Below are 23,803 nucleotides of genomic sequence, written 5' to 3' on the forward strand. Positions count from 1 at the left end.
AATGCTGTCTAATTGTTGAAAAGAAAAATGCTACCGTTCATCAGGGCAGCGCATTCAGCAGGTGGTACAACCTCCCCAGACCAGATCCATTACAGGTCCCTGCATTCACGGGGGACAACTGCCGTCACAAAATGTCCTGTCCTGTCCTGTCCATGTTTAATGACAATCACATGCACATTTAGCAGAGGGAACAACAGTGCTCAACACGTAGGTGGCACCTTCCAGCCAAGGGATCTGCTTTGGAAGTGGGCATTATCTCTGCTTTGCAGATAGGAAAACAGAAGCACTGAGAGGGCAAGTGATTTTCCCAGTGTCACGCAGAAAACACGTGGTAGGACTAAGAATAAAGTACTGAAGTGTTGTTTTAAGCCAGAGTACATGGTATTGTACAATCAGGGACAGTTCTTAGCCTAAAAAATTACCATCTAAAGAAGCAAGAAAGGGAAACAGGATGGAGCGAAGGATTACAGTCTCCACGTTGAGGCTGGGAACCTGAGGTACAAATTGGTTGAGAGGCTTTGCCTATAGTTGAAGGTGAAGTCATACCAGACTTGCAAGAAAACACAATTTCTCTTGTCATATTATTCCAAAAGTGTTCCTAGAAGACTTCAGATACCTGCTATAAATTAAAAAAAAAAAAATTAAAACCCTGTGATTTAGAATCCTGATGAGAATTTGGGCATTTTGAAGGCAGGACAGAAACGCCTCTTTAAGACACTAACTTCTGCCCATTACTGTCCCACCCCTCAGATGTCAAACTAATGTCTGCATAAGGATGCGAGGGCCAGGTGCCAGCCAGCAGTGCTCATGGGACGGTCCCTGGGAGCCGGGGTGAGATCACCACAGAACAACAATGAGAAGGAGGATGCCAACGCTACAGCATTCGCAGCATCTGCCAGCCCCAGCAGCAGGGGACCGGCCACACGTCAGCCTGCTGCTCAGCTGCCAAGCCCAGCAGTCATTCCTCATTTTCAGGGGGCACAAGAATGACGAAGTCAGCCTCTGAGGCTGCAAAACTGAGTGACTACAGCTCTAAATCAGCAAAAACTCACTGCATTTTAAGGCTCAAACACTGATTGCTGCTTGGGAGGGTTTTCTCCCAAGATGAAGTGTAGACAAGAGCCGTGGGACAAACCTCAGGGTGAAGGGGACAAACCCAGCTCAGTCAGATCAATGCTTTCCCTACAGACCTTGCTTGGCCACCTATGGGTTGCCAACAGGGAGCAATGGTTGGGCTGCTAATTGAGGAACAGAGGCTCATCTCCCTGCTCTGCCCCAGGCTTTGCTGTGCATCTTCATAGCTCCATCTCCCCATCTGCTCAATGGGAATCGTAATACTTCCTCTCCTCGCTGTGCTGCCATGAGGATAGCACGTTAATGAGCACAAGGCACTCACATGTTGCCAAACACATCAGCTAAACATCCAGAGCTTTATGTATTTATTATTAATATTTTTCCTTTTATCATCTTTTTTTTTTTCTCCCTTGATCATTCCACTCACCAGCTATCTTTTTCTGTCCTCCTCTCCAGCACAGAGCCAGAGCCCCAAGAGCCGCTTCTTGGTCCCCACAGACTCTCACCATTCCTCAGCTCCTGGAAGAGCTGTCTTCCAGATTCAGACCAGATTTGCGCCGTTGACACCATACCAAAAACATTACAAATCAATGTGAGTTCTTAATTTTCTCCTGGAAGACTATTCTGTGGATGTATTTCTGAACAGCACTGCTAAAGGTTCATCAACTGGTGTGCTTTTCCCTTAAATAAAGCTTCCAAGTGCTCTTCAAGCACTGCTCATTTTAAACAGCTACACAATAGGCCTAGCTGGAGGTGAGAAAAGTTAGGAAGGCAGAAGTCCATGGAAATGGTCATGAATATAGAATCATGGAATTGTTTAGGTTGGAAAAGACCTTTAAGATTATCAAGTCAAACCACTAATCTAACACTGCCAAGTCCACCACTAAACCATGTCCCTAAGTGCCACATTTACACGTCTTTTAAAGACTTCCAGGGATGGTGACTCAACCACTGCCCTGGGCAGCCTGTTCCAATGTTTGGTATCTCTAAGTGAAGAATTTTTTCCTAATAACCAATCTAAACCTCTCCTGGCACAACTTGAGGTCATTTCCTCTCATCCTATCACTTGTTACTTGGGAGAAGAGACCAACACCCTCCATGCTACAACCTCCTTTCAGGTAGTTGTAGACAGCAATAAGGTCTCCCCTCAGCCTCCTTTTCTCCAAGCTAAACAGCCCCAGTTCCCTCAGCCACTCCTCATCAGACTTGTGCTCCAGACCCCTCACCAGCTTTGTTGCCCTTCTCTGAACTCTCTCCAGTACCTCAATGTCTTTCTTGCAGTCAGGTGCCCAAAACTGAACACAGGATTCGAGGTGAAGCCTCATCAGTGCTGAGTACAGGGGGATGATCACTGCCCTGGTCCTGCTGGCCTTCATGCTGAATGAAGTCCCTACGAAGCACTCTTCAGTTACATGCTACTTTGCCAATCAGCGGCAAAGCAGAAAGCTGAGAATACTCTGAATTTTTCTTCCAAAGGGAGGAAACTATTGTCAGAAGGACAGCTGTTAATCTCATGTGCCTCTTGGCCGAGTTTCCCAAACATCTAGCACCACCTCTAAACCTGAGCTTGAGCTTGACTCACCTCTTCCTCATCCAAACTCCTGCCTCAGCAAAGCACTGGGGAAGCACCAAAATGACATTTTCTGGACTGAATATTAAAAAAGTTGAAGATGTGAGTCATCAGCACAGCAATGACTGCACAGCCCAGGCCATCTTGTTGTGTCCCTCCCACAGATCCACACATATCCAGGAGCAGCCAGGAGATGACCTGCCAGAGCCCACATAAACAGGATCTTGAGATCAATGACTGACCTCCTGCCCAGCAGCAACTAGGGGTCAGACTCAGGCCAGTGCACACCATTAGCTTTTGTCATGACCACCAGGAGGTCACCAGAGTCTCATGGCTTCCACTGTCAAAGGACAAGGCCACCACAGAGAGAACCAACACAGCTCAGCCGCTCAGGCCAAAGCCATCTCCTCCATGCAGCAACTACTCCTCTGACCTGACTATTACAAAAGTATGGACAGCCTGGTAGTACAGATGTACGGACAATGCCGAAGCCACCTCTCCACCACCAGCCAAAGAGTAATTTTCCAGAGAGGATGACAGCTGCCAAAAAGCAGTACTGAGGAGGTCTTTTGCAAGCAGCAGACTAACCACCCCACTTTTCAATTTAAAGAAAGTCTGATTAATTTTCAAAAAAGACCTAAACAATCTCCACCATCCATAGACTGAGTCATAGACTCAGAGAACTGGTCTGACTTTTCAATAGCCACAGACTGCCTTTCCAGAGACCCCAGCTACTCAACAGAAGAAAAACCCAACACTTGTATATAAAACTCAACAACGTAGGGAAGTTGGGACGTGCCTTCCTCCAGACACAGACCTGTCCCTAGGGAAATGGCCAATCCCTTCTGAACTCAAGCAATCATATCTGCAGATTGTCCATGGAGAAAATTATCCACCTCTCTGCTTCGGTGAGATAGCAGGCTGGATTTTCCACACTGGCTATTATCTCAGAGAGCAGCAGATAATGACAAAGCTTCTGGACAAGGAAGCATTAAAACACAGTCAACTCAGCCAGGAAATTATGGCTGAGACAGTCTGTACATCGCTGCTATTCCCAGCGTAATCCTGTCCTGGGTATCATCCAGGCGGTGGATATGTGCACGAGGGGACCACCTACATTGTACATTAGATATGACCATCAGCTCCACCAGCTATGGTTTATAACTGTAGATATGACCGCTTTCAAACACCCATAGCATTTTCCAGTGAATTTACTATAAAATATAAAAGGGCTTTTTTTTTTCCTTCACCCAAGAGATGAAGAATGGAAAATCTTATCTAAGAATTGTAGCTAATTTTTTAAAAGGGCCAAATTCTCCACTGATGTAAGCTGGCACCTCTCCATCAACTTCAATGGAGTTGTGCCAGTTTACATCATCTGATAACTCAGCCCAAAACTTCTAAATCAATTTGCTGTCATTTTGCTAGTGCCAAATATGGTTTATTTCAGAACTGATTTCAGTATGATGATATTTTCCACTAATGCCGCTTCAAACGTGGTCTTACTTTCTTGTATCACATGACTACACACTTCTTTCATTAGACAGAAAACCTCAGGGATTTAGCAGAAAAAGAAAAACATTCTCTGCACAACAGAAACGACGTTTAACTTCATTTTTAAAATGCACTGACGGTTGCATGGCTGCTGCCAGGAGCTGAATGCAAGATTCCTTCTCCGTGCAAAGCCCTGGTTAGATGAGTAACTGGGTGTCTGCATATCACAGAATGGCAGCAAAATATACGCATTAAGAAGGTATTTACAAACACAGAAAAATATCTGGTTAATGCACAGAATATCTATAGGCGTACATTCTGTAGCGAGTATGTTAGTCTTTTCGACTGAAGCCAGCAAATCCGAGTCTTCCATACCCATGTGCTCGCATTTAGGCCAACTCTAGATGTATGTTTTGGATCGCTCAGCTACTTCTCTATTATTAAATGACAAACTCGGGGGAATAAAGCCAGCTGCACTGCACACCCAGCTGAAATAGTTTAAACAGCGTTCACCCAGGAAGCAAACGGACCAGCCTCTGCTTAGCACCATTCAATCGTAAAATACTGAGAAACAGAGAAAACAACCCGACCTGGAGCAAAACGATCCAAGGAGGATGCTCACAGGAGGTAGCATGTCACTGCTGGTCTATGGCAGGCTGGGACAACCATCCCACCACTCCAGACAAAGCACAGATCTGGCTGCTTCTCCCGCCCACCCGGTCCCGGGAAGGGTCTCCCTGCAGGTCCTGCTCCCCTTTCCCAAAGTGGCTGCCCCTCTTTGCTTCTACAGCTATCCAAAGCTTCCATTTCACTGCGATTTCTGGTGGAAACGGGTAACTGAAAACCACTTTTCAGTACATCCCAGAGACAAAACGGTTGATTTCAGACAACCATTTCAGAGGGAAAGAGCTTATCCCAAAGAGATCAAAACAGTTTCACTTCAAAGAGGGACATTTCATCTCAGAAAGGCCCAAACATCTTGTTTCACAATTTCCTAAACATTTTTTTTTAAAAACTTCCTTATCAAAACAGCATCTTAGATTGTAAATAGCATATGCTAAAAATTAAAAAGTGTAAACGCAACATTTAATAATCAAAGATAAACAGAACATTGCTTTGGGTCAAAGAAATGTTTCAGACTGCCTCAAAGTAACTCCTCAAAACTAAACAACATATTGTTTTACTGAAACTCTCCCCAAATTTCCTTTGCATCTTAACACAAAGGATTTTGCTTCGGCCGGATCACTGTGGGGGTCCCAGCAGAGGCAGGTACCACTTGGGATGGTGCTGGGCAGGAGCACGGGCTGGATGCGATAGCCTGGGGGTGATGTTCAGGTGTCCCTGCCATTCCTCCTCACTTGGAGGTGCTGAGGATGGACACTGCCGCTCGCTCGCCATCTGCATCACTCTGCCTGCCCTGCATTAGAGCCACTGGCAATCCCTTCACATCCCCCCAGCCTGCTATGACATCAGTGCTGCCGCCAAACCCACCCCTGAACTGTCATCTCCAACCTCATGGACCACCTGTCCTGCTGGCGGGCTCAGGCTCGCCCAGGCAGCCCCTGCACTGTGGTGGGAAGCGGCTCTGATCCAGCATCCAGGGTCCCTTCTGCGGCACCAGCATCGCACCCCATCATGTGGAAGGAGGCGAGCTAAGCCAGCATGGGTCCGGAGGGACACGGAGGAACCAGCCCTCACTCACTGACCCAGTCCGAGGAGATGTGAGCTTTATTCCCAGCTCTTCTGAAGCTGCACCGGGCTCCCCATTTGTGACCCCCAGCAGAGAAGTCTTGACTCCCACCTTCTTACAAAATTCTTAATCAAATCGCAAGTTCTTCCACGTAGAGCACCGAACCCAACCCTACATTTTATGAGGCTCCTGAACTCCGCAGTGCTACAAACAGCAATAACGGGAGCAATAGCGATGTTATATGGTACTACTGGCACCGCTACTCCGAAGGAATAATTTAAATCCTGTAAATAACCAAGCAATTAAAAAGAACACATGAAAAAGCTGTGCAGCAACCAAAGTAATTATACATCAGCCCAGACTGTATTTTCAGAGAATGTTTAACATTACTACTGGTATTACAACTGCTAACTAACAAAGCAACAGGCTGCCAGAGCTTTAAATAAATTATATCTATTAGCTTTGGCCTTCTTCCTAGCAGCCAAGCATTAGCAGTGATGAAGAACCATTTAATATGGCTAATCAGGGTAATTTTCTGCACAGCTTTGTCATAACTATTCCTTCTTCTACAATCAGGGAGCTGGAAAAAATCTGCTTTCCTGCAGAGGCAGGGCTCACAGGGAAGGTTTCTTTCTTTGGCCAGGGTCTTGCTTAGGCCAGGCAGAAATGACAAATAAAGAGGGCAGGAGCCAAATTCTCCATGGTGCCTATAGTTCAGGCAGGTGAGTTTTCCAGGAGGAAGTCTACATGGAGGCAATAGCCAGCCTGATAGGCTGGGAAAGAGGATTTCAAAGGAAAATTTGAAGTCCTGCACTAGGTGCACGTGACGAAGTGACTACTTCTGCTACCAGATGATTCCTCCAGACCCATCTGCTTCACAAAAACTTTTAGTTTGTCTCCCTGTACCGCAGCAATTCTGCAAACAACTTCCAGCGAGTTGCTTAGAGCTAATCCTCTGAAAATTCATTCTGTAATCCAAGGATTCTTCGCTATGGAAACTGCTTATAATTGGTACTTTTTATAGCTTAAAAAATCCAGCGTCAACAAAAGGTATTATAACTGCGATCGATAGTGATTTCATTCCCACTGGAGACTGCCACATTTGAAAAGGGGACATGGATCTCCCTGAGAATTTAAGGGAATGAATAATATGAAAAAGCATCCAGTTAAGCTCATAAAGCTGAGATCTGCTGACAGGCAAGGATGCATCCATGACATTGTGAAGAGAGTGGTGGGTCAGTATCGTGAGCGATGGCATCAGCCCAATTCTTCTCACCCTCCCAGGGCAATCAAATCATACGGCTTATCTAGTAAGCTAAAGCTTGAATGGCACTTTTAAAAAGGCTTGATACCTGACAGCATTGGCCAAGATCAGTGCCTGAGCCTTGTCCTGAGTGGGGAGGGATTTACACCACCACATCAACCCATGGAGTTGACCAGCAGTTTCTGACCACAGAGACACAGAAGAGCACATTCAGGTGAACAGAAGTGTGCAAAATTTGAGGTGCTGCAGGAAAGCCTGAACATTTGGGATCGATCATACTGAGTCTGCTACAGTCAAGTACGGTCCCGCTTGCCCCGCCAAGCAGTCCAGAGGAACTCCCCTTGCTTCTGCTTGTCTCCATGATGTGACTGTGGAAGGAAAGACAGGAAGGATAAAAAATACGGTACCTGTGGCAGCTGGGAAAAACACTCCAAAAACAGTGAAGAAGGACTCCCCCTGGCTGTAGTCTGGCAGCGTGTTGTTGAACATTAGCTCTTCAGAGTAGCCGACGAAGCCATGCTCTGTGAAGAGACAAAGGGCAAGAGGAGAACTTCAGAAATCATAAGGACCGCAGGAGACCCTCCAGTTTGGTCCTGGCAACCACCCATGCTCTAAACATGTGTGACAGCAGTGTCTGTTTCCAGGGATGGTTTGAAAGGGTGACTGGCAGGGAAGAGGTCAGTGTGGTTGCAAGTGTGTCGATGCCAGTGCAAGGCATAGCTGATGATGGGCACAGCAGTGGAGCCCAGCGTGTTGAGCAGCACCACTGGACTGGGAGGCTCTCACCAAGACAAAACACGGATCATATTGAGTCCTTTCCGTGAGCAAGTGGGATGCCTTCCTGTAAAACCTGTCCACAGAAGAAAACCGGCCACAAGGATCAGCTAATATTTATACATATTTATCCATGTCACTTAAACGCTCTTTCCAAATAGAGCAACCTGATCTAGTTGAAGATGTCCCAGCTCATTGCAGGGGGGTTGGACTAGATGACCTTTGAAAGTCCCTTCCAACCCGAAGTGTTCCATGATTCTATGCTGCCACAAGACAACTGCAATCCTGAGCAAGCCCTAACACTGTACCCCAGTTCCGTGTTTCTGCCAGTCAAGCTCCTGCACAGACAAGATCTGAGATGTGCCCACGCTGTGAAGATGCTACCAACACACCAAATTTATACACTGGTTTCCAATAAGCCCAGAGCCAATGCAGACAGTTTGTTAGAGGGGGTCTCCCCTACAAGATGGGTTTCCCAGTGGAGAAGGAATAACGTGCCCTAAAACTGCCCACTGCTCTCTGATGCCACATGGTGCACTTACCCTCCTGATGCCACTGCTCTCCCATTGCTGTGTTATCTCTAAACCAGGGCTAAACACAGGGCTGAGCATCACAACCAGCCACCCCCATCCCAAATCTCCTGCAGATGTTTCTCATGGTGCAACAAGGAGCAAATGCCGAGAGCTGGAGCTGTACCCTGCTCCCCACACCAACTCCTGCCAAGTCTTGCCAAGGTCACACACACACAAGTTTTATTTCCCAAATAAAAACTTTTACAGGAGATGGGAGAGAGGGGAGAGCAATGGGTAAGATATCGACATCATGCAACTGGTTTACTGGGTATGTAATGGAGGATCCTGCTCCCTCAGTTCATGCTGGAAGGAAAGGTCAAATTATTCCATAAACTTGGATTTGTTAGGAGTAATTGAGCCCGACAGCTGACATGCTGGCCGAGCATTCATTAGGAAAGGTTTTGGATGCTTATAGGTAGCAAAGAGAACTCATGAAAGCAGGTTAAGGAATTAACAATACATGTAAAAAATTAATAATTCATTTTTCAACAGGCAACTTTGTTAATGTAGTATGTTAATCTGTGGAAACTTCTCCTCCCTGTCAGTAATCCAAATCCTCGTGCCAGCTGGAGGTGGGAGGTGAGCAAAGTCGGTTCCTTTTTTCCTCCAGCCACTACAATCTATTTCCACAAGACATGTGGCTGCAATAACTTGCATTTTCTCATTAGCAGGCAGGATGTTGTTTATGGCTGCACAGGGTGACGGCGAGAAATTAAAAGAAAAAAAAAAGATCCATCAAAGCTGTCCCATGCCTCAAAGACAACATTAATGATGTTTGGACAATAGATTAAACCGGAAAATTAAATCAGAGTTCCAAACGCAAGACATACCCATTTAAAGTCTCAGAATATAACTAACCACAGACCTTTGAAGCTGCCACAGAAAAATCCTATAGATAATCAAAAGTTTCCTACTACATCTGCATTCATTGTGTTGCCCGAACATGGATGGAAACACACTAATAGAAAAGGTCTCCTGCTGCTGGGCTTTTTAGAACAAGTCCCAGGCGAGATTTAAAGGGAACAAGCTCAGCACAGCACACTGACCTCAGGACCCCACAATGTCCGCAGAAGGTGTGGCTTCTGGAGAAACAGAAGGGGGGGTTTGTGTAGGCTGTATGTTTGCACAAGACCAGAGCTGAGCTCCTTCAACTGGAACTCATGCCCACCACGGCACAGGGCCTGGCTGCAAAGCTCCCACCAAACTGCTTGGGGAAAATGTTGGTCCCTAGCCAAGGGGTTTTTCACCAAGATTGTGCTCCTCATAGAAATGTTAAGTAAAACAAAAGAAGTGGGTAAAATATTCCTCTCACCCTGAGGAGATCTGCAGACCTTCTCCAACCCATGCTTTGCAGCAGCAGAATCAAATATATCTGTCACTCTTGGCAAAAGTTGCCCCACCGACTCTTAAAATCGCCTGTGAAGTGGACTCTAGCATCTTTTGATGGTTTACTCTCATATTTTCCTGGTTTTATCATTTAAGTTTCCCCTGCTGTCCAGCCAAAATCACCCTGTTTGAAGCTCACGATGTGATTTCTTTCCCGATCCACAAGCTATTTGCATTTTTAATAGCATTCTTTCACCTACTGGAAACAGTCCCCATTCTGCACTGCAACAGTCAACCATTTGTGCTGTCTATTAAATTTCACATTTGCCTTAATCAAACCACAAATCATCCTTTTCACACAACTTCCCCAGCTTGTGCAAGTTCCTATGGAAGTCTGACCCTCTCACCCAGGCTGCTGCGAGCCCTTTCCAGCTGGGAGCCATCTGCAAATTGAATCTACATATTCTTCTTTCCATAATCCAAGCGGTTAAGGAAAATACTAAATAATACCAAACCAAAACCAGACGCTTGCAGAACCTCACCAGGCACGGCGTCCTGCTTTGAGAGTGAACCATCTCCAAACAGCATCTTCCAACCAAGTTTTGAGGTATATAATCCAACCATGACCTGATCCAGGCACTTTGGGTGCCTTATGTCGCCTTTCTCATACAAAAGGACGAGTGTACAACCAGACTACATTTTCCGTGATATTGTTTTGGCCATACCATGGCCAAAGAGAGATCATGAAACCCACGAGACCAACGTCTGACCCGCACCTGTGTGCATCTGGCCCTATTAATCTGAAGAAGCCAAACAATCCCTTGTGCTCCACCATTCGTCTGCTGTTCCCTTTCCCACTTTATTCCCCAAAGTGTAAATCCTGGGTGGAAGAGACAAATCCCAAAACCATGGTAGATGTCACTGGAACCACACAAAAAAGACAGATGTGGATTTGTTGAAAGTGCCACAGGATGCACCTACAACTCTCTCCCACTTCTGCTTCCTTTCCTCACGGCTCTGGCGGGCGAGAGGAAGCCCGGCCATTCCACATTTCCCCTTTGTACAGAACCAGGAGCTTTCTTCTCTAATTAAACAAAAGTTCATCCAAATGTTACTTGTCACTGCAACCTCATCTCTCAGTCAATCACCCTGTCATGAAGCAAATCTCACGTCCCTTTTGACAGGTTTTACTACCAGGATTCGCAATAGCCATCAAATTAACCAAGCTACCAGCACGCGACCGCGGGGCTGAAAACAACTCGCTGTGAGCATCTCCCGGCCGCCCTCGCGCCTGCCACCGGAGCGAGTCATCTGCGACCTTTCCGCTGTTGTATTAATGGGACTAATTGTGGCTGACAGGGCAATTGGACTGAAAATCATCCAAAACAAAACAGTAATCGGCAACTGAGACCAATCGGTTAAACCAACAGAGCACTCAGTCGGTTGTTCAGAGAGTCAATTATCCACATCCCATTGAAAGGGCACTTCAAAAGGACGAGCTTCGGAAGGAGGAGGGAAGGAAACGCAATAGGGTCTATATTTGGCTCTCTGATCTCCAAACAAGGCAAGATCATTTTATCAATTATTTTGTGTGTGTGTGTGTGTGTGTGTTAGAGGATCTTTTCCTCCAGTTTACTGCTGGGTACATGAGACCTAAGCCAGATTTCTCCCTCCTCACTCATTACAAAATGTTTGTTTGACAAATTTTGCTCTCAATTAATTTATGCAACCTCACAGCTTCTAAATCCTGCCTTTAATGATCCTGCTCTCGGTTGGCTTGCAGAGAGCTGGAGCTGAAGTGCTATAAACAATCTTCCCAGTGTCATGCTAGAAGGAAAATAATCTGGTTCCTTCTCTGTGCCGTGTCAGCCTTATGGGAAATGCACAATAAAGAGTGGTAACAATTTATTTTCATCATTAGATACTCAATAAGGAGCAGGCAAATAATGGTTTTCTCAAGTGGCTGAGCTGAAGTAAATAAACAACAGGGAAAAAATTGACTTAGAGCAACACTTGAATTATTCCTGTGATTTTTTTTTTTTTTTTTACAAATTCAGTCCTTCCAGTTGCCCTTATTAAAATGATGTAATAAACAATAAAAACCATCTAGCAAGTTTCAAATGGAAGAGTTTTCAGGATGAGCATCCTCCATTCACAAGTGCAGGGGGACCACAGCGGGCTGCACATCAGCCTGATGCAGAAGGAAGAGGAGGAGGAAGATGGCCAGGATTCTCTTGTCCCACTGGCCACCACAGATGCATGGGAGGAGGCACCAGCCCTGGCCGCCACCGCTGCATCCCCCCTCCATCTCAACTGGTTTCCATATTTGAGCTTTTCTTGCACTTTATCCCACCTCTCATCCCATGGAAGAGGATGAAAGCAGCCAAGGTTGTTTTCAGCACCTGGGACCCACCTTAGCAAGGTGACCCCTCCGTGAAGCCCAAGGTTTCAGAGCGGGACTTGAGGTGTTTGGAGAAGGGGGCGTGAGGTGAAGCCGTGGTTATGTGGGGTCAGGCCATTATACAACGGCACAGAGGATGACGGTGCTGCCAAGTTCCAGGCAACCTGGAGTTCATTACAGATTAGTCAAATCTTGGCCAAATTCAATAACCCTGCTCGCAAGCTTAAGGTTAAGTAAACCCTGGCATCGAGGCAGGGGCTAAATAATGCAAAAATGGAAAACCACCTTAAGAAACAGCTCCCAGAAGACAGTCACGTATTGCACTCTGCTTGTGATTAGAGATTTTAATTATGAAGGTGGATGCTGAAGTCTTGAATTGGTGAGATTTTTTTTTCTTTTCCTAAATAAGTAAGCCCACACGTTCCTGCCTGGAAGGTACTTGCTGAGATTTGCTTTCAGAGGAACAGCTGGAAGTGCTTGCCTTGCAGCACATTTCCCAGGTCTGACCCCAGCGTTTTCAGGATCCTGTGCGATGTAAGACACGGAGAGCCAAAGAGTAATTACATATCCTTGGCATAATTATCTCCCCTCTCTCTCTTTGCCATTTCTTCTTCCATTTCTAAACCCTCTGGCATAAGCTCCAAAATCCAGTCATTCCCCTTGGACAACAGTTCAAGTGCACACCCAGAGCGAGGTTCTGGTGAAGGTGTTGGAGATACCCAGGCAGATCAGTATGAAAAAAACAGGAATGGTCACAGCCTGGTCCCACAGCTGCATCCTCACCTGAACACACACCTCTGAAGTAAGATAACATTTCACTCCTCACCAGCCACATGCTTGCATTTTCCTCCTCCAAACTCTTAGCCGAGGGCAAGGTACAAGGCCAGGAATTCTGAGCTGTTAACTCTCCAGTGGGCAAGTCAAGCCCTGTCAGGTTGGTAACTCTCAGAAGTTATGGTCTATCAAATGACAGCTGGGGGGGGGGGGGGTAAACCAAATTAATTTCTACCCAGATTGAAGTTCTCTACAGCACATAAGGAGTGAAATTCTCCCACCCAAAGCCCAATACTACTTCTTCCCCTGCCTGCAGAAGTTTATCCATGGATGGTATAGTGGTCACCAAACTCACCAAAACATATTTACTACCCATCGCCTGCCACACAAGAAAAGCATCTTCACTTGCCAAGGCAAAGTCAGGCACGCCTGGCTTTAATGAAGCAATATTTTTATGCCAAACCACCATCAGCAATAGGTTTTTCAGCACTTCGGTGTGCAATTGCAGAAACCCAGGACTAACCCTCCACATAGAGACTATGGATGTGAAGAGATGGGTGCAAAGCCATGAATGTCATCCAAACCCCATGATCTTCTTAACTTCATTTTCCCCCCATGCTATGCAAACACTGAAATTTAATTTGAGGCAACAAGCAGCACAGGATCCTCTGACACAACAGCTCTGAAGGATGCTCTGTACTGACATAGCCATGCTCCAAATGGTGCTGGGCTTCCCCAGCAAAGGGGGTACTCAGACAGGATGTACAAAGACATGGGTCCAGCTGACTGCAACCACAGCCCAGCAACGTCATGTAGAACACCCAAGGAAGGTCACTGAAAATGATGCACCTCTCCAGTAGTCTGGCATCACCAAAGAGGTATGAAAAGGGCACTGGGGTCATGAATAATGCTTGTATCACTTTTCCCAACACAACAAAAAAATCAAAGTGGTGCAGTCGCAAACCCCATCCCTGCACATCCCTCTGTGCACACACTTGGCTTCCTGTGTTTGGGCTTGTTTAGCACTGACATCAACAATCATCAAAGCATTTCCAATGCTGTTGCAAGGCCAGGGTGCTTCTGCAGCCCTGCCTTTGCAACCACCCAGCACCAGCTCCCGAGGTCCTCCCAATATTTCTTCCCAGGCCAGTCCCACACAACCACCTCTGCCCCCAGGCACTGCCTGACAGCTTGGGACAGGGCAGGCAGAGATGTCTGAGAGAACATGGAAAGGTTGGGAAGGAAAACAGTGAGAGGAAAGCAGCACTGGAGGTCGATGGACAGTATGGTGGTTTTCCTGTACTACCAGTCCACTGCTCAACTTGCTGTGGGCTGAGTCTGGGCCTGTGAGATGCATGAACAGATTCTCACCAGAAAGTCCCAGTCCTCTAAGAGACAAGGAACTGATGAGTCATGAAAGCAAAGTGCAGTAAGAAGCAGAGCTGTGCTGGCAGGTACAGAGAATAAACACAACCTTCGCTGAACTTGTACAGGTATACAAAACTGTTTTAACATCTTCCAGGACATCTCCTGCTTCGCCTTGGGATATACAAGCTCTGGCTGGAAGGCTGGGAAGAAACAGAAGGAAAAGAGAAGAGCTGCAGGGGAGCAGAGCTGGAGGAGGATGGGACAGACCGAGCAGATCGATTTTTCTGTCTCCTGGACTCATCCACCCAGGGAACTGCATTCACCAAACCCAGGTTGCCCTTTTCTGCAGCCTCAGTGCCACGCGTGTGCCATGTGAGTCATCACAGATCAGCAAACAGCACATCTGCTCTGTGCCCGACTTGCGGGCAGCAGCACAGCCCTGTAGCTGGAGATGGGGCACGTGCAGCCCAGCTCAGATGGAGAAAAGCAAACACACAACTTCTGAGACCTGTCCCTGAAGATTCACCCTCCATAGGTCACAAATGATGGGTTCATCTGTGTTCTCAGGATCACATCTTACCTGCTGGCAGCTCCCACAGCCTCGGTATTTCTGCTGTGGGAGTCTTAAACTAGGCGAAGGAAAAAATAGAGAGGAATTTTTGTTTGGAATACAGTCAGGTCAATGATTATGCAGTGATAAAAACGCAGCTATTATGCAGCGAACGCAAAGGCACATGGCCACGCTGACAGATCAGGGCAGAAAGACTGCAGAGCATCTGCTTGAGCTGCTGGGACACTGAGAGATGGGGGATGCGGGAGCTCCCAGGTCCTGCTCTACCCCACCCCAACCCATGCAGCTGCTGGCAGCCCTAAGCACAAAGTCCTGGGAAGAAGAGGAGGTAAGAACGGGAAGGGACCAAATTCCCTCTGTAATTTCATCCTGAAATCCCAGATAAACACATTTACTATCAAAAGAGCTCAGAGCAATTGCAGACCCCAAGCCACAGGCAGCAGGAGTGATTGCTGCCTCCTCCCATGGCAGGAGGGTGTCAGGTTAAAATTAAGCCCTGGGTGCCATAGCCCACATCTCCCCACTGCAAGCAGCATCTTTAAAAACACCAAACTGAAGTTGAGCAGCAGCAAGAGGGGTGGGGACAGGAGCCCATTGCTGCTTTTCCAGTGGTGGTGCACAAATAACCGCCTATTCTATCGCTAGCACCAGGAGATGGTTTCATACATTGGGACAAACAACATGCTTACGTTTCAAATTCGTCAGAGCTGCAAGTAGCAAAAACCAGATAGCTTTTAGTGAAAAAACAATTTGGCAAGACGGCAGCAGGGGGGAGGAGGATCAGAGCAATTTCAAAGAAAGAAGGAAAGGAGTTCCCTTGCCCAAGACTTTCTCTGCACCCATAATAAGCCCAGCAAACCCAAAATGAGAGATTATGTAAAGTCTGTAATTGAAGGAGTGAAAGCCACAGTTAAAACAATCTAAAAAGGCCAAGCCCTGAGAAAGGCAACTTGAATCCCTTATCTTTCGATGGAAAAGAATGTGCTCCCTGAGATTAATGACGTGTTTACCCGAAAGGAAATCGCCGCCCTTCTGAAGCAGCAAGTGTTTGTTCCTCCCAACCCCTGTTTTCTGCTCCAGAGCTGATCTCCCAAACCTCCTGTTTAAAGTCAACACACAATACGGCTTCCTGCTGCTGACGGGCTCCGAGGGATCCCACCATTAACCCTCTCCCGAAAAACACCCTTCACCGCACCTGTCCGTCCCGGCTACCACCGGCGGGGACGAAAACGGGGTGTTTAGATCACACTTGGAGCACCAGCATGGAGACAGGCATCACGTCGATGGCTGCCAGCAACCTTGCTGCAGGGCGATGAATCACCCCCGTGCATGAATATTTCTCAGCTGAGCAGACAAATCAGCAAGCGTGGAGACTGACAGCCCTGTCGAGGGGAAGCAACTGCTGGCTGTTTTCCCATCTCGCTCTTCTCCCAAGTCTCCGGACATAGCAGGCGACCTCTTCTCAAGCTGCTGGGGGTTTCGGCAGCGCGTCCTGCAGCCTGGTGCTCTCGGAAAGAGGTTTAACACCAACCAGCGCGATGGTCTGCAGCGTTACAGAAGGCATGGAGGAGCAAGGGATTCGTGCTCTGAAAATCCTCGAGCGAGCAAGAAAACCTACAGCAGAAGTGCTGGGGGGGGTGATCTGTTTGAAGAAACCTGAAAAAAAAACGCTCAGGGACCATCAGTCCTTTGTATATGTGACAAACCCAAGAATCCACATCCTCCCCCTCTGCCCAGCTCATCAGGCTTGGGGACGCTGAGATGGGGACTCAAGCCTCAGGAGTGGTGACAGTCAGTAAATGCACTCACACCCCACACCAACCTCCTCACGGTCCAAAGACCTCGGAGCATCCCGACCATCAGGTCGCAAGCATCCTACTCCTCCTAAAGCCAACTGACCTGCAATAAGGGGTTCTGGCCAACAGTTAAAAATAGGGCACATGGCAGAATATACAAAGGGAGCTGCTTAAATTGGACTCCAAAATTCACAGTTAGCTAACGGGGCAAATTTCATTTGCAGGATGCTGTCACCCCTCTCAGATCATGAAGCAACCTATGCTCCCCCAAGCCCTCCCCAGCCACATCACATCTCCTGCGGGACTGGACTGGGTGGGAGGAAACACTAAATTCTGCCCAACTCCCCATGCACCTGCTCTATCTCCACCTCGGCTTCCCAAGAGGGTGAAAAAGTGGAAAACCACCGGAGTACACAAGAGCACACACAGGCCCCCATCGCAAAAGCACAGCACCTCAGTACTGCTTAAATAAAAGAAAACTCAGAAACGTGCCTGTGGGACTAGCTAGCAGAGCTATTTGGCACTTGTTCTGTCTCTGCAGGTTGGTGAGGTTTAATTACTTTTTGCAAAAAAAACAAAAAATGTATATTTTCTGCAAGTGGAAAATCTGAAATTTTGGTTAGGAGAAAAAAGGAAGATATTTTAACATGTGTATTTCACCTCTATAAAGTCCACTCATGTTTTATATTATTTAATGCTAAGCACCAGACTTGCCATAATATATAAAATCCTTCCATTACTATTTTATTTTTTGATGTGGTATTCACTACCTGGCTTGTTCAGTGCTATTCAAACCAGCCAGTGGAAATGGTTTTATTCATTACAAAGAGGACAAGAAGTAAAACATTCCTTTCTTCATCTTTTTTTCTAGGAAAATAGTTTGCAGCAAAGGGATATTATTATTAATTATGGAGTGGTATTTCTTGGAAGTCCTGCCCAGAGTCCCTGGTTGTGGGAGGTTCTGCAGAACTTCTCTGATGAAAAACCCCAGCTCTGAGAAATCAGAATTTAGGCTGAGTCAAGGCACAACAATTGGAGGAAAATGAACAGCATTTGAGTGGCAGTGACAATGACACACATCCTTTGGGCCCACTGGAGTGACCTCCTTTCTAACTCAGAGATACTCCATGTACTGCTTGGGACACATCCCAATCCACGTCCACCAAATCTCCATCTTTCAAAAGAAAGCAGTTAACCAAAATTATCCACCAGACGCTGCCATGGTCTACAGAGTCTTCTGCCATACTCATCACTGGATCATCCCATTATTCCAGGTTATGGATGTATTATCCAGATGACAACGTTTTTTTTCAAATTAAAACTACTCCATTCAGTGATTTTTTTGATTCTGTGTCCAAAATGATAGTTTGATTATTTTTCAGGAGGTTTTCATTATCTTCCATACCACACACAGCTACAGCTTTGACTTTAGAATGCAAATCAAACTGGAAATCAAACAGTGTTTGATTTTGGAAAGGTTGAGCGAAGTGTTGTCACCTAAAAGAATTTTGGTTTTGTTTGTTTGAAACTATTAATTGAATTCAGTTTAAATCAGAGAATACACTTTCCCTACCAAAATCACATTTTTCAATGAATGTATTTCCCCTTTGAGTAGAACAGAAAACCAGCAAGAATCACCAGATCATTATCCAGGCCACTGAAGGTAGAACCAGGCTAAAATCTCTTACCTACAGCCAAAAAAGGCCCAAAATTGTTAACACAAGCCAGCAGAGAAGATGCACAGCAGATAAGGACCCATGCCCCACGCAAAGTTTTCTCTTTAGCCTAGGGGAGGAATGCAAACTAGAAACAAAGCAGCTGCAGAAAGAATCTAATTTCTAGAAATCATCTTCATAAATTAAGTACCTGAATAAGGAAAGCTGATTGAGGGCACAGCTGAAGTGTGACTGGAGTTAAACACCAGGGGAATGAAAAAAAAGAGGATTTAAAATATCTCCACCATTTAAAAGCAATTATGTAGTGGCACCAAAAAAAAAAAAGTAAAAAAAAAAAATCAATGCAATTAAATAAAGCTGTCCAGTTTAAACAAAGCAACGGGGAGAGATGGAGAGATTATGGGATGACATATATCTTCCTCGAGCCAGTCAGTTTTATTAGGTCTCTAGCATTAAACAAGTCGCTGCTGAATGGGAGGGTTTTATGGGGGGAGCGGGTGGGGAAAGCCCCTAGGAAGGCAGTGCCTAGCCAGGGACAGAGCCAGACGAGGTATTCCAGGATTTATTTACAAGCTCTAGGAAGACAAGCTTAGCATTGCCTTGCAGGGCAACAGTGAAGAAATTACAGGTTGAACCAACCGCATACAAAATCTCGTACATAAATCAGGAGCAGTATTATCTAATAAGCAAGTTTAAACCTGCAACAGCTTCAGCAAACCCTCTCCTGCTCCAGAGATGGATACAGCCCAGCCCAGCCCTGGTGGCACCGTGCAGCAGCATGTTTTGGGTGTCAAATGAGACCAGGACCCTCCTCCTCCTCAGCAGCACGTGGCAGGGGGCAGCTCGCTCCCAGCTCCACGTGGCCACTTGGACGGTGCAGCCTGAAGAAAGGGAGACTGAAGGGGAGCATACAAGGTTTTCCAAGCAAGGTGCTTTAACACAGAAAGGAAGGACATCGGCTAGTCTCCAAGTCCTAGAGAGACCCAAAGCCAACCCAAAGGTTTTGGCTGCAGGAATGAGGGGTTAGCCTGAGATAGTTGTGACCAGTGCAGAGTCCCCAGGTATGCAGCGGAGGATCCATCACTGGAAATTTTGAAGAGCAGGTTACATGCAGATGGCATCCCCAGCACAGCCCAATGGGTGCAGGAGGGCAGGACCCTGAGCCTTCCTCCCCTCCTCCTCACCCACCTCCTGGGAGATGCCTCAGGGTGGCGGCCTCAGCAAAGCGGGGCACAGAGATGCAGCCCCGGCCCCCAGCGAGCTGCAGCTGTACCAACACCCTGAGCATCCCCCAGCAAGCAGGACCACAGCTCCTCAACAAAGCCTGACCGCCGGGTGTCCTCCAGCAAGGAAACACTGTGAAAACCTACCTACAAAGAGTAGAACTATCACAGCAGAATTACATCTCAACCTGATTTTTTTTTTTTTCTAAATAAACTGCTTTAAATACGTACTTCAGAGAGCCTGGACAGAGTGGTGTAGCTTTCCTCTCACTATCTAAATAAGGCCCCTAACAATGTTATCACTTTTCAAAACACATCTGTCCCACAGCTCCTAGCCCAGACAATTGGCAGGTAACCAGTTAATAAATGTCTTCGCCAGACTGTTGAATAGGCTGGCCCAGGCTCAAGAGTGATGTCAGGGCCATTCAATGTGCTATAATTGGAAAAACCTGGGGAAAGCAATTCCGTGTTTTTTAATAAATAAAGAGCATATTAGCAGCCTCCTGCTTTTATTCACCATGGTGTCTACCTTGTTCAGTAGCAAAGTGGGATTTTTTTTTCTGCTGCCGCTCACTCAATGATTTTTACGTGGAATTCGATGCCAGTTTCCAGATGTGTCTCAGGCCAGGAAGTCAGCAATCAGCCTGGATAAAGCCTCTGGGATTAGCTGCAGATCATCTTCTGACACACACATCCTTCCTGCACCCTCTCTTATGAAATTGGAGCACACCCCTCATGCCCAAAAATAAAACAAAACAATCCAGAGCCAAACAAAAGCCCCCAATTACAATGCTTTGATCACTTTTATATCAAATATGTGAGTATATATTTAATTAATTCAACACATCAAAGCCCCTGAGGCTCCATTTGAGGGATCTTTACGATACCAGAGTGTTTATATACATAAATCACTTTAACAATTTTGCAGGTTCCCTGTCTGCTGGAACAGCCCCTGGCAAAGATCATCTCCCACAGCTCCTCACCAGTGGTACCCACGGGAGAGCATCAGCTCCCCAGCTCAGCCACAGAACACCTGAGGGGGATGAAGCCTCCAAAGAACTCACCCTCGGAGGGAAAAGTGGAGAGGATGAGGAGGAGAGGATGAGGAGGAGAGGATGAGGAGGAGAGGATGAGGAGGAGAGGATGATAAATGAGTTTTCTGGGCTCTGCGTGAGCAACTTTGGAAAGCTAAAACCCAAGTGAGTGACATGAAGGATGTGGCTTGCATGGAAAATAATCCCAAGCAGAAGCACTGTGACAGCAAGATGCCTTTCAAACCTCCTCGCATCCCTGAGAAAGGAACTACTGGGTTTCCCAGCCGGGAGGAGAAGGGCTCAGCCCCACACCGCCAGGCTCCATGCTTGCCCCAGCCACACAGTACCGTGTGCTGCAGGACTGGCAAGTCCCAGGCCAACCGGACCCAATTATTGAAATTAATGAATTCCCAACAGATTTATTTATTTTCCCCAGGCATTTAAGAAGCTGCTGTCAGGCCCGTTCTGCGTGTTGCAATTCTTTTCATCTCCCCAACAAAGCACAACCAAATTAACACCAGCCCTCCCCAAATAACCCCCACCCCGATCCGCTCCCGCAGCCGCTTGGCTTCAACGGGGCACCTGAGAGCCACTGCCAAAACAGGAAAGCAGGCGCCTAATTGAAAGGGAGTATTTGGGAGTCACCCTACACAAAAATTAGCAGAGATATGCTAGAAAAATAAAAGAGTGGGCATTAACAGCGGGCTTATCTTCTTTTTCCGTGACTCTAATGTTCGGGACGTGAAAAGGCCAAAAAGTTTCACATACCATTCTGAGGAGCTGGTCACGGAGAGGAGCATCCTCTCCTTCACGTTCACTGCTCCTCCCAAAATGACTCAGGCTGATTTTGAGGTATGGACCTCTAGAATTAAAACACAAATGTACGCAAGCCACAAAACCCCTGTGCTGCTACTGTGCAAACCTGTAGCAAGTGCTGGGTCTTGGTGAGGGACTGAGAAGTTCGAGTGCTGCCCAATTTCAATTTACCTGTGTTAAGTTTGGTAAAAAAAGTAAGCTGGGCCTAAGGAGAAAGGGAATACAGATGTTTTCCATCCCCAGGAAAGAGCACATGTTTCTACAGATGGGACTGAATTTTAAGGCTAGTGGCCAGAGACAGCTCAATGAGGCTGGATTTCAGACGGCATAGGGAGCCCCTCTCCTCAATACCCACCCCTGGCCAAGATCCCAGCTTGGGACTGTGACCCATTCCCAGGGGAAGCGTCGGCCAGAGCCAAGGGGAGGATTTAGGATTAACTCCAAAAAACTCAGCCAGTCCCACCCCACCCTGCGGGAAGGAGCAAAAGCCCTCAGGGCCGGGCAGAGGGATGCTGCAGCCTGGCAGGGAGCAGGCAGGTCTGCCTGCGGTCTCAGCAGCATCTGGACAAACAACCCAGAGCATCCCCTGTTTGTTGGAGCTGCTCAGCTCCTCCAGCCCCAGCTCCAGGCTGCAAGAGCCTGGATGGCTCTCAGAGCAGGAGCAACCCATGGCAATTGGGAGGAAAAAAAAAATAAAAGGAGCAAAAGCAGCGGGGAGCCCTGCTGAGAAGCCCCCTTTTGTGTAAACACGCTCCATCCTCAGGCTAAAAATAAAGGCAAACCACAGGAAGGGAGTGAGTGCTTGGACAATATCCGATGTGGTGTGTGCCTGGGTGTGCGCTGAGGGAACGGGGAGAAGAGCTGGGGACTCCACCCAGCCCAACCGCACAAAGGCAGCCGTTTCAGGCCTTCAAGATGGACAGGCATTCCTGGAGATTATTTCAATCCAAATAACTGCTGCTTGGCAGATGTGCAGTCCTTTGGTATGTGTGCAGCACTTGGAAATGCAAAGTGATGGAAAAGGCTGCCATGGCAGGAGTGAGAATGGCAGGGTGACCGCACAAGGCCCATTCTACAGGTTCAGAGACCAAGACCTGAGTCTGTGAACTGAAACGCCATAAACCTGTCATTAAACAAGGATACAACTAGACGTCAGCTGAACTCTTTCCAGCTCATAGGTCCATCCTCAAAAATTACCTCTCCCTGCATGCTGCCCTTTGCATTTCAGTCACGGCTGCATCCAAAGAACCAAACCCAAAACAACCGCAGGCAGGTGAAGGCTGCCGAGAGGTGACCACTTGACTGTTCACTCAAAAAGGTCCCAAATGCTACCCCAGGTGCTGGGCTCAGATGCACTGCACCCCACCATTGCCATCAGCCGCCTCCCGAGGATGGAGTTTCACCCACACCTGCACATCCCACCCGCAGCCTCCTCGCAGAAGGGATGCTTCCTGATGGGTGCAATTGTGCCCAAGAGACGAGCATCCATCCACGCCGTGCAGAAAGCGTGCAAGACAGAGTGAGGAGGCTTCTTGAAGCCCAGCTCTCACGGTTGGTGCTGACACACCACTCAGAGGCCTTCTGGGGAAGTGCAGGACTTGTGAGGAATCAAGCACTCAGCCTGGCTCGGAACAGTTTTCTCACACAGAGGCTGTCTGTAAAAGCAGAGAAAAACCCACAGGTCTCCCCAGCCAGTCTCATGGCCATAGGTCCCACTGTACGGGCAGCACTGCTCTGGGATACTGGCATTTGGAGCTTGGATCTTGCCACCATCAGCCCGACGTTCTTCCATACACTGAAAATCCTCTCTTTAGCCAGCCACAGCTAAACTGCAGCATCTGCAATGCTCAACAGCCTCATTTCCCTTCCTTTCTCTATTTTCAGTGAGAAGAAAATGACATAGTGCTCAGCAGTGGAGGAAATCAAAGACAACTACATTGACCTCAACTTGGGCTTGCTTCCTGCTGACGTTTGTATTCCTCTAATTCTCTCCTCCTGATCCCATGTTTACTTTCCTACCATCAGGTCTTACCCTGAGTATTCATCTTCTCTCTACTATTAGAAAGGTCTCTAGGTCCACATTAAAATTCTCCTCTGAGCACAACCAAAACACTACCTCCCCCCCCGCCCCATTTCCTTTAGAAAACAACTTCCTATGAAATGCAGCTGTTTGGAGCAGGTCAGTTGCTTTCTCTGCAGGACACATCACAGGGACCACAACCGTCCTCGCTTCGTTCTCATTTGCAAGTGTCTGCTGGGAATTTTACCAGCTTTCCTTTGGGGCATTTCTTAATTGTTAAGTATAAAATGCAAATGCCTTTCCACAAGGCTCTCTGAGAGGGGAGAAGTTGCTGGGGCAGCAGCTCCTGCGCTCACCCCG

At 47.2% G+C, this 23,803-nt stretch overlaps 1 protein-coding gene across 2 annotated transcripts in view; it reads right to left on the minus strand.

Annotated features, from left to right (window-relative positions):
• SLC12A8 (solute carrier family 12 member 8) overlaps window positions 1-23,803 on the minus strand; it is a 49,175-nt gene that overhangs the window by 16,248 nt on the left and 9,124 nt on the right. For both annotated transcript variants that reach the window (XM_082054899.1, XM_082054900.1), the window contains one exon: window positions 7,500-7,613. In XM_082054899.1, the coding sequence (XP_081911025.1) occupies window positions 7,500-7,613 (114 nt within the window). The remainder of the gene's footprint in view (window positions 1-7,499; window positions 7,614-23,803) is intronic.

The sequence above is a fragment of the Streptopelia decaocto genome (assembly GCF_964273445.1).
Source record: "Streptopelia decaocto genome assembly, chromosome: 6".
Lineage (NCBI taxonomy): Eukaryota > Metazoa > Chordata > Aves > Columbiformes > Columbidae > Streptopelia > Streptopelia decaocto.